This window comes from Budorcas taxicolor, chromosome 5, assembly GCF_023091745.1.
Source record: "Budorcas taxicolor isolate Tak-1 chromosome 5, Takin1.1, whole genome shotgun sequence".
In the NCBI taxonomy this organism is placed as follows: Eukaryota; Metazoa; Chordata; class Mammalia; order Artiodactyla; family Bovidae; genus Budorcas; species Budorcas taxicolor.
The window spans coordinates 132,488,868-132,507,148 of NC_068914.1; the positions used below are offsets into that span (position 1 = coordinate 132,488,868).

Below are 18,281 nucleotides of genomic sequence, written 5' to 3' on the forward strand. Positions count from 1 at the left end.
CATGATAGCATAAGCCCTCCATTATAATAGACTTTAGGTTTGAATAAGATGGTCCAAACTGGTTTATTTGTAAGGTATCAGGCTTTTCTCCATATTTAGACTATTAATTTCTCTCTTCCTTTTTCACCTATACCTATTTTCTAGTCATTGGTTTTATTGTACTACAATCATCTGAACAAATATTTTTTTTCTGTTACATATTAATTATAACTTTCACTTCAAATTTGTATGGATCATGCATTCTAATCTTAACCACAAATGCATAGTCATATGTTAACAATGAGTACTCTCATTTTTTCCCCTTTGGTTTTAGCTCCATCATTAGTACAGAATGTGGAAATTGTCAGGGAAAAGACCAGGAACTACTCAAAAATAACATCCTACTCAATTAATACAATGTTAGTTGAAAACACAGCAGCAGAAAAAGAATTTTTTCTCCCCTAAATATGTGTTTCATGGTCCACTTTGGCATCATTAATTAATGGTCCTGAGTTTGCTTCATTCACGGCTTTTGTTTCATTTTCTGATGCCTTAATATCTTTCCCTTGGTATTTTTTCTTCATAGCAAAAATCAGTACAACAAATAAAACAAGGGCTGAGAATTTTAAGCCTGTAGTCAAGCCAAAGAAAGTATGTCTGCAAAAAGAGAAAAAAGAATCCATGTATAAAACACTTTACATTGTTGCTCTCCAGTATGCAGAAGACCTTAAAAAATGACGCTTGAAATCTTAGGTAGAAATACTGAGGTAGCGATTCCAGTGATTCTTTCGATAGGAGCAGAAGAAGCCTGTGATTATTTTTAAAGGATGTTAACCACAGAAGCCAAGATTGGTTCAAGATCTGCCCAAGTGCTATCCATAAAGTAAAGGTGTGTTTGGAATGTTTAACTTTCTCAAAGACTGATTAGCTCATGTGTAATGAGAACAGATTTTAAAGGAAATGAAGTGACTGTGAGATCATCAAATTGAATCCATTTAGATTGAACCAGGAGCCTATGTTTACCTTATGGGCTTATGGTCCACAAGATCCTTGTAGTCTACTGAACATTCTTTACAACAACCACATAAAATTACCTAGCGTACATGATCTATTGCTGTGATTTTCAACTGGTTGACCATTAGAATCACCTGAGGAGATTTTAAAACTCTCATTCCCCAGGCCATATCCCCCAGACCAATTAAATCAAAATTGCTGAAGATAGGACACACACATTAGCATTTTGAGGGGATTTCCTGGTGGTCCAGTGGTTGGGATTCTGTACTTTCACTGCTGAGGGTGTGGGTTCAATCCCTGTTTGGGGAGCTAAGACCCTAGCAAGCTGTGTGGTACAGCCAGAAAAAAAAGAAAAAAGAAAGAAATTAGTACTTTTAAAAGCTCCTCAGGTGATTATAATGAGCAAGAAAAATTGATGACCGCTGACCTGGTAGGTTAGGAAGCTCTTGTCTCATAAAGTTGTTAACTAAATGTTGACAAGTGTTATGCAAAAGATACTTTGAACAGTTATTAGGTTTAACTGAAAGTGAATGGAATCAATTCTATAACTTTGAGATATTTATAAAGTTTATTAAATGGTGGCTATAGTTATTAATACTGTTACTACACTGAAAATGATATCTCATTCTTTAGGAATTAACAGAGTCAAAGGAAAAAAATTACTGAAGCCTATTTATGACAACTTACCCATATAACAAGGAATTATATATCCTGCAAGACCCTTGCTTCCCATAGTTGTTGATGGACCACTTCATACAAGCTCTATCAATCAGAGCTCCAAAATATATAGGAGCTGGGATTCCTCCTGTAACATCAGATGAGAAGATGTCAATGGAGGAGAATGTTTCAAAGGAAACAGTGACATTCCACATTGATACATTTTGAATTATGTAGAAGTTGAAAGTTTTGGAGGACTCAAAAGACGCTTACTCCTTGGAAGAAAAGTTATGACCAACCTAGATAGCAGATTCAAAAGCAGAGACATTACTTTGCTGACTAAGGTCCGTCTAGTCAAGGCTATGGTTTTTCCTGTGGTCATGTATGGATGTGAGAGTTGGACTGTGAAGAAGGCTGAGCGCTGAAGAATTGATGCTTTTGAACTGTGATGTTGGAGAAGACTCTTGAGAGTCCCTTGGACTGCAAGGAGATCCAACCAGTCCATTGTGAAGGAGATCAATCCTGGGATTTCTTTGGAAGGCATGATGCTGAGGCTGAAACTCCAGTACTTTGGCCACCTCATGCGAAGAGTTGACTCATTGGAAGAGACTCTGATGCTGGGAGGGATTGGGGGCAGGAAGAGAAGGGGACAACAGAGGATGAGATGGCTGGATGGCATCATGGACTCGATGGATGTGAGTCTGAGTGAACTCCGGGAGATGGTGATGGACATGGAGGCCTGGCGTGCTGCGATTCATGGGGTTGCAGAGTTGGACATGACTGAGAGACTGAAATGAACTGAACTGAACTGATGTGTTGATTTGGTCTAACTCTACTTAAGAATCAAGATTACTGGGACTTTTCTGGTGCTCCAGTGGTTAGGACTTTGCCTTCCAATGCAAGGTGTGAGGGTTTGATCCCTAATCAGGGAGCTAAGATTTCACATGTATTGTGGTCAAAAATTAAAACATAAAGTAGGAGAGATAATGTAACAAATTCAATAAAGACTTACAAAAAAGCATAGTTATTTTTTTAAAAAGATTCAAAATTATTAGAAATCTCCAAAGCTCAAATCACATACAATAGCAAAGGCATCCTTTATCTACCTTTACCATGCCAACACACATAGAGAAAAAACGAGATTACATGTCTTTACATTGCTCTTCTTATAATACCAATTAACTTAAGCCTGGTTGGCAAAAAGCAGAAAACTGTCAGTAAAACACAGAAGTTATGTTGGTCATATGTAATTTTTTTCTTAGGCAAGGACAACTGAAATAGAAAGAGTAGAGATATAACTTCACAGGGAAAGTAAAAAACTCTTTGCTCAAATGCAAAGACAGAAGAGTTTTCAACTCAATTTTTAAGCAAAAGTTAAGGTGAATGCCAGGTTTTACCAGTGGGTCAATTGTAAAGAATGCACCTGCCAATGCAGGAGATGCAGTTTCAATCCCTGGGTCTAGAAGATCCCCTGGAGAAGGACATGGGAACCCACCCTAGTATTCTTGCCTGGGAATCCCATGGACAGAGGAGCCTGGCAGGCTACAGTCCAATGGGGTCACAAAAAGAGTTGGATATGACTAGCAATTAAATAATAAACAACAGCAAGGCTCCTGGTTGTGCTTATTTCTTGCCTTAGGGCTCCACTCCCATCATCTTGGAGTCTTTAGAGCCCACAATCATGCATTTTCCCCTCTATTAATTGTGTTCATTTTTAATACCTCTTGAAGCAGCCTGGGCTGTCCAAGTTATAGACTCTGGTGCTGAATTTTGTTTCTGTTAATGTTCTGATCATAATGATGTCAAAGTCTTCAGTGGTCTGTCACCTAACCTAGTTTTTACCTGTAGTGTATGGTCTTGCAGTTTTCAAGGCTTTTCAGGAACACTTCTGTTGTCTTATAACAAAGTGCCCGTCTGCTCTTGTTGTTATTGTTTAGTCACTAAACATGTCTGACTCTTTTGCAACCCCATGGACTGTACTCTGCCAGGCTCCTCTGTCCAGGGATTTCCCAGGCAAGAATACTGGAGTGGGTTGCCAATTCCTTCTCCAGGGGATCTTTCCAACCCAGGGACTGAATCCATGTCTCCTGCTTGGCAGGCAGATTTTTACCACTGAGCCACTTGTGAAGTCCATCTACTCTTACTGCTATTTTAATAAGCTCTGAGATTGACCCCTAGTTCTAAGCATTGGTAATGTGACCAAAATTTTAGAGATATGCTGATTTTCAACTTCTATATTATTACATAAAAATGATAGTGATTCATAGTTTACACTTTTGGAAATTCCATTTACTTATGAAGTGAAGTGAAATGAATGTCACTCAGTCGTGTCTGACTCTCTGCAACCTCATGGACTATAGAGTCCATGGAATTCTCCAGGCCAGAATACTGGAGTGGGGAGCCTCTCCCTTCTCCAGGGGATCTTCCCAATCCAGGATCAAACCCAGGTCTCCCGCATTGCAGGCAGATTCTTTATCAACTGAGCCACAAGGGAAGCACATTTACTTATAGTCAGTCGCAATTTGAGACTTAAAATGAGAAATCTCAGAATGTCAAGAAACTGGTGTCCGAGACAAATATACCTGATGAAAATTGGTACCGAGAAACCAGGATTAGGAATTCTCAGGTTTTCACAAATCAAAGCCACCCTTTAATAAAGTAAAAATAAAAATTAAAAACAAACAAACAAACAAAACCACCCTTTGTAAAATGAAAAATCAATTCAGTTCAGTCGCTCAGTCATGTCCGATTCTTTGTGATCCTATGGACTGCAGCATGCCAGGCCTGCCTGTCCATCGCCAGCTCCCAGAGTTTACTCAAACTAATGTCCATTGAGTCAGTGATGCCATCCAATCATCTCATCCTCTGTCCCCTTCTCCTCCTGCCTTCAATCTTTCCCAGCATTAGGGTCTTTTCCAATGAGCCAATTCTTCACATCAGGTGGCCAAAGTATTGGAATTTCAGCTTCATCATCAGTCCTTCCAATGAATATTCAGGACTGATTTCCTTTAGGATGGACTGGTTGGATCTCCTTGCAGTCCAAGGGACTCTCAAGAGGCTTCTCTAACACCACAGTTTAAAAGCATCAATTCTTCAGCACTCAGCTTTCTTTATAGTCCAACTCTCACATCCATACATGACTACTGGAAAAACCATGGCCTTGACTAAATGGAAATTTGTTGGCAAAGTAATATCTCTGCTTTTAAACATGCTTTCTAGGTTGGTCATAACTTTTCCTCCAAGGAGTAAGCATCTTTTAATTTCATGGCTGCAGTCACCATCTGCAGTAATTTTGGAGCCCAAGAAAATAAAGTCTGTCACTGTTTCCACTATTTCCCCATCTATTTGCCATGAAGTGATGGGACCAGATCCCATGATCTTAGTTTTCTGAATGTTGAGTTTTAAGCCAACTTTGTCACTCTCCTCTTTGACTTTCATCAAGAGCTTCTTTAGTTCTTCTTCACTTTCTGCCATAAGGGTGGTGTCATCTGCATATCTGAGGTTATTGATATTTCCCCCTGCAGTCTTGATTCCATCTTGTGTTTCATCCAGCCCAGTGTTTCTTATGATGTACTCTACATATAAGTTAAATAAGCAGGGTGACGATATACAGCCTTGATATAGTCCTTTTCCTATTTGGAACCAGTCTGTTGTTCCATGTCCAATTCTAACTGTTGCTTCCTGACCTGCATACAGGTTTCTCAAGAGGCAGGTAAGGTGGTCTGGTATTCCCATCTCTTTAAGAAAAATATATGCCAACAATTTATTTCCCCGATTTAATAAAGTCGCAAAATCTTTCAGTGTCTGATGCACACCCTGGAGTTGTTTTACAGATATCATAACTCCTCCCAAAGGGAAAAGCAGAATCTTGGAGTTGGTTTTGGGACATGCCTTCTGCCTTCTCCCCAGATTGCTGTTTTTTTTTTGATTAAAGCAACTTTCCTTTCTATCAACACTTGCCTCTGGAGTTTTGACTGGAGTATTGACTTTTGAGCAGGCAGCAGCCAAACCTGAGTTCAGTTAACATCCATTCCCTTTTGCATTTCAAATTTCTAATAAAGGTTAGCTGCTTCTGCTTTACAGAACTAGTCAGTGGGACTGTGAAAGTCTGCATTTGTTGTTTGGCACAATCTGTGGGCCTTTGGAGCTGTTTTGAGCATTAAACCCCTCAGTGTATAGGGACAGCCCTCCACTCTGCATATGGGAAGAAATATCCCTACATCTTAAGTTAAAAATCTTTGGAGACTACTGATTCTTGTTTTAGAAGGGATATAATACAAGTGCAATGATGCCTTATTCTTACAGATTGATTTTACACAGAATTGACAATCAGATTTTCTTTTAGGTCATTTAGTTCTCCTTTATCTCATTATTTTTCATTTACCACAAAGATACAAATAATTTTTACTTATACCTTAAAAAACTTTCTTACAATTAGAAATCAATTACATTTTAGTCTTTGACATGAAAAATTATATCTGGAATTTATCATCTACATATTTATCATACCTAGTGTTCGAATAGTTAGTGAATGGAAACCCATGGCAAGTGATTTCAGTTCAGGTTCAACATTTCTGAAATAAGATAAAGGCAAAGAAACATTAAACATCCCTAAAATACCAAACTGAGTTAATATTAAAGCATTTTTCAGTGTTTTTCTTTATGATTGAATAAAAACCTTGAAGCGAAGCATTGACATTATTTAAAGTTATGTTTTCAGTTGTCTTAGAAGGCAAACATCTGAATGATATTAATAGTTATTATTACTTTACTTATTCACTGTGTTGCAAGTTCAAGACAGTTTTACAAACATTTTTATGTTTTATCTTTAGGAAATTCTGAGAGAGTGGTTGAAATAGAATTATGATATCTATGAAGACAATAATTTCATGTAATCTATTTAGTTGACATAGGCCATATGAGAAAGCAAATATGTTTATGCAGGTTTTTAGACTGAGTAGAATTCTTTTTTGTACCTTCTTCATATAATTGCTGTTAACAGAAAAGTTAACTAATATGTTTCATAGACAACAAAATATAACCAGGAAGATCAAAAAAGTTATCTATATTCTAGTGTCTAGTGTATTTAAATGTCATTTTAAAGGTAGTAAATACATGTTTATCCTCTCTTAAAAATTAACTCAGTCTAGCATTTAGAAAGTTCTTTCCACAATTCCATTTTTCTATGTTCAGTTAGCTAATGACATGACCATCTCTGATATGGTGAGCAATTAAGGCTCAAAAATTCTGTTTTTACCAAAATATTGATTTAACTGATACAAAGGCTTATTTTTTTTCTTGGTTTGAATGACTGTATTCATTCAGAGATAAGCTTTGTCATTCAACAAACCTTTGTCAAGTGCCTCCTATGAGATTCTATGCTAGTCTTCGTTCTTGATAATAAAGAGATAAATCATGTTTCATAGTAAATAGATAACTTTGTTATTGTTTAGCCAATAAGTCATGTCCGACACTTTGCAACTCCATTGACTGTAGCCCACCAGACTTCTCTGACTTGAGATTTCCCAGGCAAGAGTGCTGGAGTGGGTTACCATTTCCTTCACCAGGGGATTTTCCAGACCCAGGGACTGAACCCATATCTCCTGCACTGGCAGGTAGGTTCTTTACCACTGAGCCACCAGTGAAGTCCAACTAGATGTCTTTGGTAAGTCATTTAGCCTCTCTTAGCCCTAGTTTCCTTATTTTTTTAGTAGACTTATCTTGTATGTTATGAGGATCCAATATAGCGAGCTAGCCTTCCAATCCTCCATTTTCTTTACACAAAATTGTCTGTTAAGTTTTTTAGGAGTGCTACTGTTGAGTGAGATTCTCAAAAATATCCAAGAAAGCTTATAAAAATAAACAATATAAAAATTAAATTAAGCACAGCATAATAAAAATTAAACACAGCAGAGTTATTTATTAAAAGAGAAAATGAATTGAAAGGGGTTTTTGTCTGCTTTTTCAAAAGACAGGGACACTTCCAACTAGCTGAACTGAGGACTCACAACAATATACTTGAGGGCAGTGAAGCCATGGTAGCACGTAGAGGATCTAATGTTATTCAAGGAGGTGGTTTCTTCCCTGAGGACACAGGCATGAGGGAACCAGCAGTGACAGTTAACTAGTGCATTTAGCTGTCTCTCTTGAATACCAGAATTTTTAAAAAGGGCTTTTGGAAAGAGAGAGAATGCAGTTTGTTCTTGGTTGAACTCTCTGTAACAAGTGCCTGAAGTGTTACTTTTCATTGCTGTTAGTTTCTTAAAGGGTGCTTTTGGCATGCATGCCAGATGCAATCGAGGCAAAACTGAGATATTTGTTATCAACTTGTATTTTTACCCAAGGAATGGGATAGTGGGCAGGAGAATTGTGGGGACTTGGAGATTGAGATAGTATCTTCCTGCAAGGGGGCATGAAATCTTAGACAGCTCTGTGTTAATGATAGATTTACGTGTTACAGTGACACACACACACGCAATAATGATCACAGACATTCCTACATTCTCATGCACACACACTCACAGACCCCCATGCTCACACTTACACGCATGTTCTGATGCATAAACACATCATTGTCATGTAAAATATTGTTCACTGCAGTGTGCGTCCTACATCAATCTGTATGGGAACAGGTACTTTATGTATTTTATTCACCATGGATTATTCCTCATCAAATGTGGTTTAAATATTTGCCTGATCAATGAAGAAAGGAATAAATTCTGCTCATATATGTTTCTTTTCTCTATGAGGGTATTGGAGAGACTAGGTCAAAAGCCATTCTTTTGGCTGGGATTAAAAACTGGAATCTCATAGACTGTTTATATTAGTTTGTCTGCCTGGTTCCCACATTTTTAAAAATGAAATAAATAGGTGATTCACTCTGATAAGCATCTTAAAATTAGAAGTTCTTTTAGAATCACAACAAGATTCTTCCACATTGAGGCAGTTGTCAATCAGTCTCTGTCTTACAATTCTTATTAAAAGAAGAAATTTTGTAGTGGAGATCAAATTTTGTAGATTTTGTAGTGGAAGAATCCAAGGCAAAATTATTAATAACCATGGCAGTGAAGTAGCACAGTAATTCTAAGAAAATACACTCAGAAAATTTAAATGTAACAAAATCTGAATTTGATTTCCAAATATATTATGGAAAAATATTTACATTATTAGGTATGTTTATTGGCTAATATACATAAGTGAAGTTGCTCAGTCATCTCCAACTCTTTGTGACCCTGTGGACTGTAGCCCACCAGGCTCTTCTGTCCAAGGGATTCTCCAGGCAAGAACACTGGAGTGGGTTGCCATTTCCTTCTCCAGGGGATCCTCCCGATCCAGGGATCGAACCCGGGTCTCCTGCATTGCAGACAGAAGTTTTACCCTCTGAGCCACCAGGGAAGCCAAACCCCCTTTAAAAAGTCATACTCACTTAAAAATCAGCATGATATTTGAGGTGCTTCCTAATGCAGCAGAAAAAAGGGTAAGTATTTGCACTACTATGTAAATATAAAATTTTCTTCTACAGTCATCACTTTTCGGGCATTCACCCAACTTCATCGAGTTATTTTTGCTCTGGAAACCATTCTCTTCCACACAACTACAGTTGTGAAACACCTAAAAAATAGTTTTTGAAATATTACAGAATATATTTGCAAAATATGACTGGGCTATAAATATATTCCTTTATATTTAAAGACATCTCACTCATTTAAGCTAAAATATTTACAGTTTTAAAGAAAACATTCTAACAATGTTAAGTTATTGAAAGGCACAATAGTTTTCTGGATTCCTTTATAGATAAAAAATATTTTATTAATTTTCAATCATCCTTAAATTAAAAATTAGGAAAGAGTATAAAAAGTAATGTCTAGAACTCTGTAAATAATTTTCTTATTAATATGAAAGTTTAGAATATTTCTCTACTACTCACTTTTATTTTCTATAGCACACTTAACTTACTCTCTTTAGCAATTTCTGTGATGTGGGACGATCCCTGGGTAGGAACTGTCTAGGGAATCCAGAAAATATGGTAGTTTGGGAGGAGCCAAACCCAGGCCTAAGTCCACCCACCAGAACGTAGCAGAGGTCAAGGCCAAAGGAACCGGGCAGAGACGCTAGAATTATGCTTTGGCCTGCAAACACACCTTTCAATTGCATAGTGACAGATTATAGGATAAATAATGCCATTACCCAAGAGGTTCAGCACAGCAAAATACCCTAGAAGTTAGGGCTCAGCAGGAGAAAATTTAGGAACAAATGATTTTAAAGACTTACTTTAGCAGGCAATTTATGTGGCTAGATGGCTTTAATAAATTCTTTTCTGAGTCTAAGCTAAACCAACGTTTAAGGGAAGTTTGAACCCGTTAATGCCAAAGACAAAATACTGAGGGAGGAACTGAGGAAGAATTTGAATCCATACTTATTTGATGACCGAGTTTTACCTTTTTACTAAGGATAGTATGGAGAAGCTCTTTATATAGCAAGCCCATTGGTCAATAAAACCAAACTTAGGTACAAAGAACATTGTTTTGAATGATTAAGAAGGGATGAAGTATTACTAAGAATTTGGCAAAAGACCCTCCCCAGTGGTCCCCAAATGATAAAATCATTGCTAGTTTTAAGGTGTTTTCATAGTAGACAGAGCTCTCTTTAGGATTCTAACATCATGTCGCTTCCAGCCCTTCACGCATGGACATGGTGGAACAATATATTAAAAGGGGGCACTCTATAGCCATAAATATGAGATGTGTTTTTTTTTTTTAACGTATAGTCTTTGGGGAATTTCTGTGCAAATTTATGTTTCAGCTTCAAAGAACCTAGGTTCTTCAAAGTCCTTGGTGCCATTCATTTATGCAATTAGCATGACTATGAGCAAGAAAAATGATGGAAAAAGTTTGAAAAGCAAAGACAAAAGGATGTGATAGAGAGCAATGATCATATTGGATGATATTGCAAACACTGGTGATAGGAAAAAAGGCCCAGGAAATGAGATATTCAGTGGATTGGAAGTGGAATGCATAACACCATGGATGAGGCCCAGCTGTTGGAAGTTACCTAGAGGATTGGGAAGAACTCATAATTTGCATGGCAGGGGATATTTTTAGTGAAGAAGGCAGTGGCATTCCTATGGGAGATGTTAGCAATAGGTAAGCAGAATATTGTTACCTTGGATAAGAGAAGTGCCAGTTTTGAAAAAAAATCAAAATTAGAAGTCAAAAATTGGACAGTCAAGTGAGTTGCTGCTGCTGCTAAGTCACTTCAGTTGTGTCTGACTCTGTGCAACCCCATAGACGGCAGCCCACCAGGCTCCCCCGTCCCTGGGTTTCTCCAAGCAAGAACACTGGAGTGGGTTGCCATTTCCTTCTCCAATGCATGAAAGTGAAAAGTGAAAGTGAAGTCGCTCAGTCGTGTCTGACTCTTAGCGACCCCATGGACTGCAGCCCACCAGGCTCCTCTGCCCATGGGATTTTCCAGGCAAGAGTACTGGAGTGGGGTGCCATTGCCTTCTCCGCCCAGGGAAACTAGTAGAGGGACAACAGCACCTCACCACACTTTAATTTCTTGGGAAGTCAAAGGATATTGAGCTTAGAGATAAGCTCTCTAGAATCCATATGCAAGACAGCACATAAATGGCTGTTCATCTAGCTTGACAAGGGGTTGGCTCAAGACTTCCGCTTAGCATCTGAAGGGTCAAGTACCTCCAACCTAATGGAAATCATATCGTTTAGTCAAATGAAGTGCTTCTTAAAGATCTAAGTGTTCTTAAATTTCAAAAGGCCATAGTCTTATAAACATAAGAAGAAAAAGTGGGAGTATTCTCCTGAGAATTCAAGCCAAGAAAAACCTGTTGTGTCTCAGGCAGGATTTTATGTGAGGTTTTGTTTACATATTACAGCCACCACAATGACAAGCAATGAGGGGAATCTTTTTCTATCTCTTTACTGGGGACCTTAGTTGTAAAAACATCTGGCACGTCATTATCAAAGTTTAGTAAGTTCCATCAAATCAGCAGCTTTGATTAAGGAGAAGAAAGTAAAAACTAATACTCACAATAGACTTTTTGCTGCCAGTTGAAGATGTGCATCCTGCTAAACAAGGTGATATGTAAGTTATTCCATTGCTCCCACAGAGTGGTTCCCATTGAGTTGGGTCACAATTGCAGTCTGAGTTGCAATAAGAAAGTGGTACATTTACATGCGATGCCACTGGAATATTTCTGGAAATATATGATAGACATTATTAGAGGGAGAAAAGAGAAAGAAGGGGAAAGAGGAAAGAAAGATGAGGAGGAGAAAAAGAGAAGGAAAGGCAAAGGATGAGAGAGGAAGAGGAGAGGAGGAGTAATGGAAAGTGTTGTCTTTAAATTAGAGAAATTTTGCTTTTGCTTTTCCGAAATGACAAAGTATATTTTTGGTGCTTATTAACTTTCTCACCTTTTATTGCTACCCAGACACTATTTATTATGTAGAAAAAGTAAAACATGAAAAAGAGACCAAAGAGGGTAGGTCTTTACAAGGCTATTAAAAATTTACTTTAAAAAATCACTTCGTTTTTCTGAAAATGATTCTGTTCAGTAGTGTCACGGCGTTAGGCTAAGGTTCTTTGCAGCTCACTGTAAAGTCCCATGAATCTGTGAATGTTACTCAACTACTTTGAATTTTAAAATCTAGACTTTAACTACAGAAGAAAATAATTCAACATGGACAAAGGAGAATACCTAAGGATCAATTTTTTAAAGTCAAGAGCAATATAATCAATTGAGAGAGACTAGAAAAGCTTCATAAGAAACTACAGCAAATTTTATAATAATTTACTGTAAAACATAGTTGTGTTTATGAAATATAATCTTATGGCTATATTTATAAAACAAACTATTTGCACAGCTAATTTTCTGACTACAGATTTTTTTTAAAAAATCTTGTTTTTGGTAAAAATCTTGGTAAATTATCTTTGAGTGAGAAAATAATTTTCACAAAGGAAGAAAAAGGTAGACTCAGAAATTCTGTAATCAATAATTTTACTAAAAGCATCTGTCTAATCCTGCTTGGAGACACATAACAGATGGGGAGTAATTTAGCATAATGATTAATAATCCAGTCCAGACATTTCAATTAGACAATCCTGCATTCCCATTAGGTCTGCCACCTCATAACAATGTGACTTCACTTTCTAAAATCAGTTTTGCATTTGTAAGTCATAATCGTTATTGAAATTTGTTTTGGAAAAGTATTAGTTTAGCTGTTCTCAAACTTTCTGTTCTCAGCAGTGTTTTCACTCTTGAAAAGTATTGAGGATCCTAAAGGTTTTTTCTTCAAATGGGTTCTCTTTAGTGATATATATATATATATATATATATATATAGATAGATAGATAGATATATCTATATATAGATATATATATCTCACATATATATACACTACTAGAGATTAATAGCAGTAAAAAATTAATACACGAGAATGCACAAGTGCATACATCCTTAGCCATCAGACTGATATTATTGTTGCATATCTTGTAGCCTTAGAAAATATCACTATACACTCACTGGAAACTCTGTTCAGCACTCTGTAATATCCTAAATGGGAAAAGAATTTTGAAAAGGATAAATACATGTATATGTATAGCTGAATCACTTTGCTGTACACCTGAAACTAACACAGCATTGTTGATCAAGTATACTCCAATATAAGATTAAAAAAAAAGAAAATATCACTAGATACTCATGAGAAAAATGAAAAAGGAAAACACTATCTTGTATTAGTATATAAATAGTTTAGAATTTGTTGGCCCTCTCTGATAAAGTCTATAGGTTCTCAGACCACATTCTGAGAACCTCTGCACTAAGTCATACTTTAAAAATTTACCCCAATGACTAACATTTCATAAATGCTGCATATATACATTCTGTTAATACTCATCACTAGAGGATGAGTTTCATGAGGGCACTGATATATCCTGTAAATTCTGATCTTTAAGGAGGCACTTAGTGCAATTTTACTGAATTAAAAGTCACATAGAAGTCTGGCTGCCTTCTTTGACTAGACAGCACTGTTATTGTACTGTTTTCAGGGAACTGACTTTAGGTTAAAACCTATATACTTGTGATATGTGAAGTAGCATCATCTGGAGTCACTGATTGTTTTCAAACAAGTCAAAGTTTCTCCAGGTCTCAACTAGAAAAGGAAGAGGATATAAGAGGGTTAAGGTGAGGTGAAGTCACTCAGTCGTGTCTGACTCTTTGCGACCCCGTGGACTGTAACCTACTAGGCTTCTCCATCCATGGGATTCTCCAGGCAAGAATATTGGATTGGATTGCCATTTCCTTCTCCAGGGGATCTTCTCGACCCAGGGATCGAACCCGGGTCTCCCGCATTGGAGGCAGATGCTTTAACCTCTGAGAGGGTTGGGTTGTGTAATCTCCAGGGTTCTTTTCCCCCTGAAGTTCAATGTTCTAGGTACTCTGTATTTTGATTTACCAGAGTGAGTGATAATTGATAGGAATATTTCAACAACAAAGAGGATGAGGACAGAGTGGGGAGATAATTCAAGATTAAGTTGGCGAGCCTCTAAGAATAAGATGATGTTAAGTGAATGTGGGAAGATTCAACAGGTTCAAATGGACACCTTATAAGATCCAGAGTTTAAAAGCTCAAAGCCAACAATAAGCAGTGCTAAGAACCCTGGTTACTAAACTATGATCCAGGGATCTTTGCTTGCTACTTGATGTGAACTTTCCTAAACCAAAATTGTTGGTTATATTCATGAGATGACAATACATCTTCATAGAATCAGAAAATACATTGGTAGGGGCCAGAGGTTTGGGGTGGAGGGCATGGGGAAAGGCAATGGGGAACTAGTGTTTAATGGGGACAGCGTTTCAGTTTAGAAAGGTTAAAAATTCAGGAGATGGATTTTGGTGAGATTTGTACAGCAAGATGAATGTACTTAGTAGGCACTGAACTGTACAGCTAAATATGGTTAAAATAATGTGTTTTACACTATGTGATGTTTACTACAATAAACAAACCAAGAAAGCTGCACAGGAAGCTTGCCCTTGATTTGGGGTAGAGATCATAGTCCTGGTGGCTCAGATGGTAAAGAATCTACCTTCAAGTCAGGAGACCCAGGTTTGATCCCTGGGTGGGAAGAGCCCTTGGAGAATGGAATGGCAATCCACTCCAGTATTCTTGCCTGGAGAATTCCATGGACAGACGAGCTTGGTGGGTTAGAGTTCATGGGGTCACAAAGAGTTGGACACAACTAACATTTTCACTTTTCACTGTAGTACTAGCTATGCTGCACAATGTGTGATAATAATGAAAATTAGAAGTTTTCTAGGCCTAATATACTATTATATGTACAGAATATCAATTCTAGTGCTAATAAAGATAATACCAGAAAACATAATGGGTTCGCAGAAGAGGAGAACTCGGAACAATATAAGAGTTTTCTTATAAAGATAATTGTTAAACATCAAAATTAACTGCAGATAGATAAAGATTGTTCAGTCACTTTTGGAAAATGTCATTTATGTTTCTCTCATGAGTCATCCAAGACCGTAGTGGTTAGGACAAAGAGTTTTGGAGTCAAAATTTTCAGATTTGAGTCAGAATCATATAATCTGTGTGTCTCTCTTAAGTTTTGCTCTTCTTATCTATAAAATATTGACAAAAGTACCTATCATTCATTGTAAACACCCCATAAGTAATACCTATTTCTATTACAGACTATGTAGATTTTCTTTTATGTATCTATTTGTTTAAAGAATTTTATTTTATATTGGAGTACAGTTGATTAACAATGTTTTGCTAGTTATTTTTCTTTAAGGAGGGAAAAAATGGATCTTAAGAAATGAATCTTTTGAGATCTTAAGAAATGTTTTAAGAATTTATGTATTGACGGTCCTCTCAGCTTAAAGTTTAGTAAAGATTGGTATCTGCCTTGCTTTTCTTACATTCTCTTACATTAAATAGCCTACATGTTGTGCAATTGATATATTGATATATACAAACCCATCATAGGTCAGAGTTAGTCCGGCGACTGATTTGTTTTCACAGATTAGTGCAAAATTTAATAGATGAAATAGGAAGGACATCAAATGGGTACAAAGTGAAAATTTGGCAATTCCAACCAAGGTAAACTTGAACTTTTTAACAATAAATCCTCCTGTAAACATTCCAGCTGCCAAAGATGGTATGGTTATGAATCCTAGAAGAGAAAAAAAAATGTAATTATGTAATTATATAAATATGGTTATGCTGAATGTCTTTATGTGTGAAATGCTATCTATTAACCAAATTAATCCAATCTTCTTATTTCTTAAACAGAAGACTGACAGTCTAGGATGAAGATAGAGGACTAGTGTACCATGTGGAAGAGACAAAAATAATTTCTCCCTGCCGATGCTAAAGGTTTAGCCTCCCAGTAGCAAAAGTCAGGAACTGAGAATATCTGTATATCTGAACATATTGTTTCTATAAGGTACTTTTTGTTCTCTCCCTGGAAAACTACAACAAAGTATCATCTTCCTGACTCTGAGACTTTTTATCCTATCACATAAATACTATATATTTCTTTAAAATAAGGATTTCCTATCCTTAAAAACTTACTATAAATTTCCCAGTACTTTAGATTTGAATACTTAATTTCTCTTCTTTATTCATCTAAACACACATATGCCCTGAGGTGATAAACAGGCCTGTATGTGGTGTCACGAATAATTGATTCCCCTTATAACTTTCATTTCATAGTCCTGCAAGATTTGTTAAAGATGAAGATTCTTTTAACAAAAAAATTAGGCTGAGAACCTTATTAAGAGTTAAATTTATAGTTTTAAGTTCTCCAAAATCATTGCAGATGGTGACTGCAGCCATGAAATTAAAAGACACTTAGTCCTTGGAAGGAAAGTTATGACCAACCTAGACAGTATATTAAAAAGCACAGACATTACTTTGCCAACAAAGGTCTGTCTAGTTAAGGCTATGGTTTTTCTAGTGGTCATGTATGGATGTGAGAGTTGGACTATGAAGAAAGCTGAATGCTGAAAAATTGATGCTTTTGAACTGTGGTGTTGGAGAAGACTTTTGAGAGTCCCTCGGACTGCAAGGAGATCCAACCAGTCCATCCTAAAGGAGATCAGTCCTGGGTGTTCTTTGGAAGGACTGATGCTGAGGCTGAAACTCCAATACTTTGGCCAGCTGATGCAAAGAACTGACTCATTTGAAAAGACCGTGATGCTGGGAAAGATTGAGGGCAGGAGGAGAAGCGGATGACAGAGAATGAGATGATTGGATGGCATCACTGACTCAATGGACATGAGTTTGGGTGAACTCTGAGAGTTGGTGATGGACAGGGAGACCTGGCATGCTGCAGTTCATGGGGTCACAAAGAGTCAGACACGACGGAGTGACTGAACTGAACTGAACTGAATTGAAGTTCAATAAGAACATTGTACACAATTATTATTTTCTTGTTTACTTATGACCTGTTTATATACCTCTTGATAAATATAACTTTGCTGTTGCTACTAAGTCGCTTCAATCGTGTCCGACTCTGTGAAATCCCATAGACAGCAGCCCACCAGGCTCCCCTATCCTTGGGATTCTTCAGGCAAGAACACTGGAGTGGGTTGCCATTACCTTCTCCAAAATATAGCTTTAACTTATAAAATATTAAGTTTCTACAAATATCTGGGCTCTATACTGGGCATTCTACTGCTCTTCAGAATCTTATATTGGGGGCGTTGCTGTTTTAGTCACTAAGTCGTGTCCTACTCTTACAGCCCCGTGAACTGTAGCTCACTAGGCTCCTCTGGGATTTTCCAAGCAAGAATGAAGGCATGGATTGCCATTTCCTTCTCCAGGGGATCTTCCTGAACCAGGGATTGAACCTGTGTCTCCTGCATTGGCAAGTGGATTCTTTGTTGCTGAGACACCAGCAAAGACTATATTGTGGGTAGGGAAAGAATAATATGAGGAAACCTTTCCTTCATAAACAAGCCTTCATATATCATTGGAAATAGATACTGTAGCTCCCCATGCCACAAAAAACCTCTCTAAAATATGATAATTTTGTTTTGAATTATGTAGATATCAACGATGTGTTTACATTGATTTTTCTTTTGGAAACAACAGTGCCCTATTTTCTATAAGTATTTGGATCCTAATTCAAAGTTCATGAATGATGGGAGTATAACGGTCACATTAGGAAAGGATTTGCCTCACGATCTCAGCACTAGATTGTAAGATCCAGTTATACAGATATTGTAGCTACATGGATATTCACATTCACATGTAACTTTTCCTTCAGGAATTCACTTCCTCCAAAATTACTTGAAGGCTTCCCTGGTGGCTTCAGTGGTAAAGCATCCACCTGCCAGTGTAGGAGACAGAGGCTCAATCCCTGGCCCAGGGAAATTCCACATGCCATGGAACAACTACGATTGCCAAAATCTGCTGGATCATGGAAAAAGGAAGAGTTTCAGAAAAACATCTTCTTCTGCTTTATTGACTATGCCAAAGCCTTTGAGAGTGTGGATCACAAAAGACTGTGGAAAATTCTGAAAGAGATGGGAATACCAGACCACCTGACCTGCCTCTTGAGAAACCTGTATGCAGGTCAGGAAGCAACAGTTAGAA

The 18,281-nt window shown here is 37.3% G+C and overlaps 1 protein-coding gene across 1 annotated transcript in view; it reads right to left on the bottom strand.

The window, feature by feature from the left end:
- Window positions 1-440: 440 nt before the first annotated feature.
- LOC128047740 (solute carrier organic anion transporter family member 1B3-like) overlaps window positions 441-18,281 on the bottom strand; it is a 73,934-nt gene continuing 56,093 nt past the window's right edge. The window contains exons 9-14 of the mRNA XM_052640096.1: window positions 15,657-15,852; window positions 11,698-11,863; window positions 9,077-9,261; window positions 6,160-6,224; window positions 1,681-1,798; window positions 441-636 (exon numbers count right to left, since the gene is read on the bottom strand). Coding sequence (XP_052496056.1) covers window positions 441-636; window positions 1,681-1,798; window positions 6,160-6,224; window positions 9,077-9,261; window positions 11,698-11,863; window positions 15,657-15,852 — 926 coding nt within the window. The remainder of the gene's footprint in view (window positions 637-1,680; window positions 1,799-6,159; window positions 6,225-9,076; window positions 9,262-11,697; window positions 11,864-15,656; window positions 15,853-18,281) is intronic.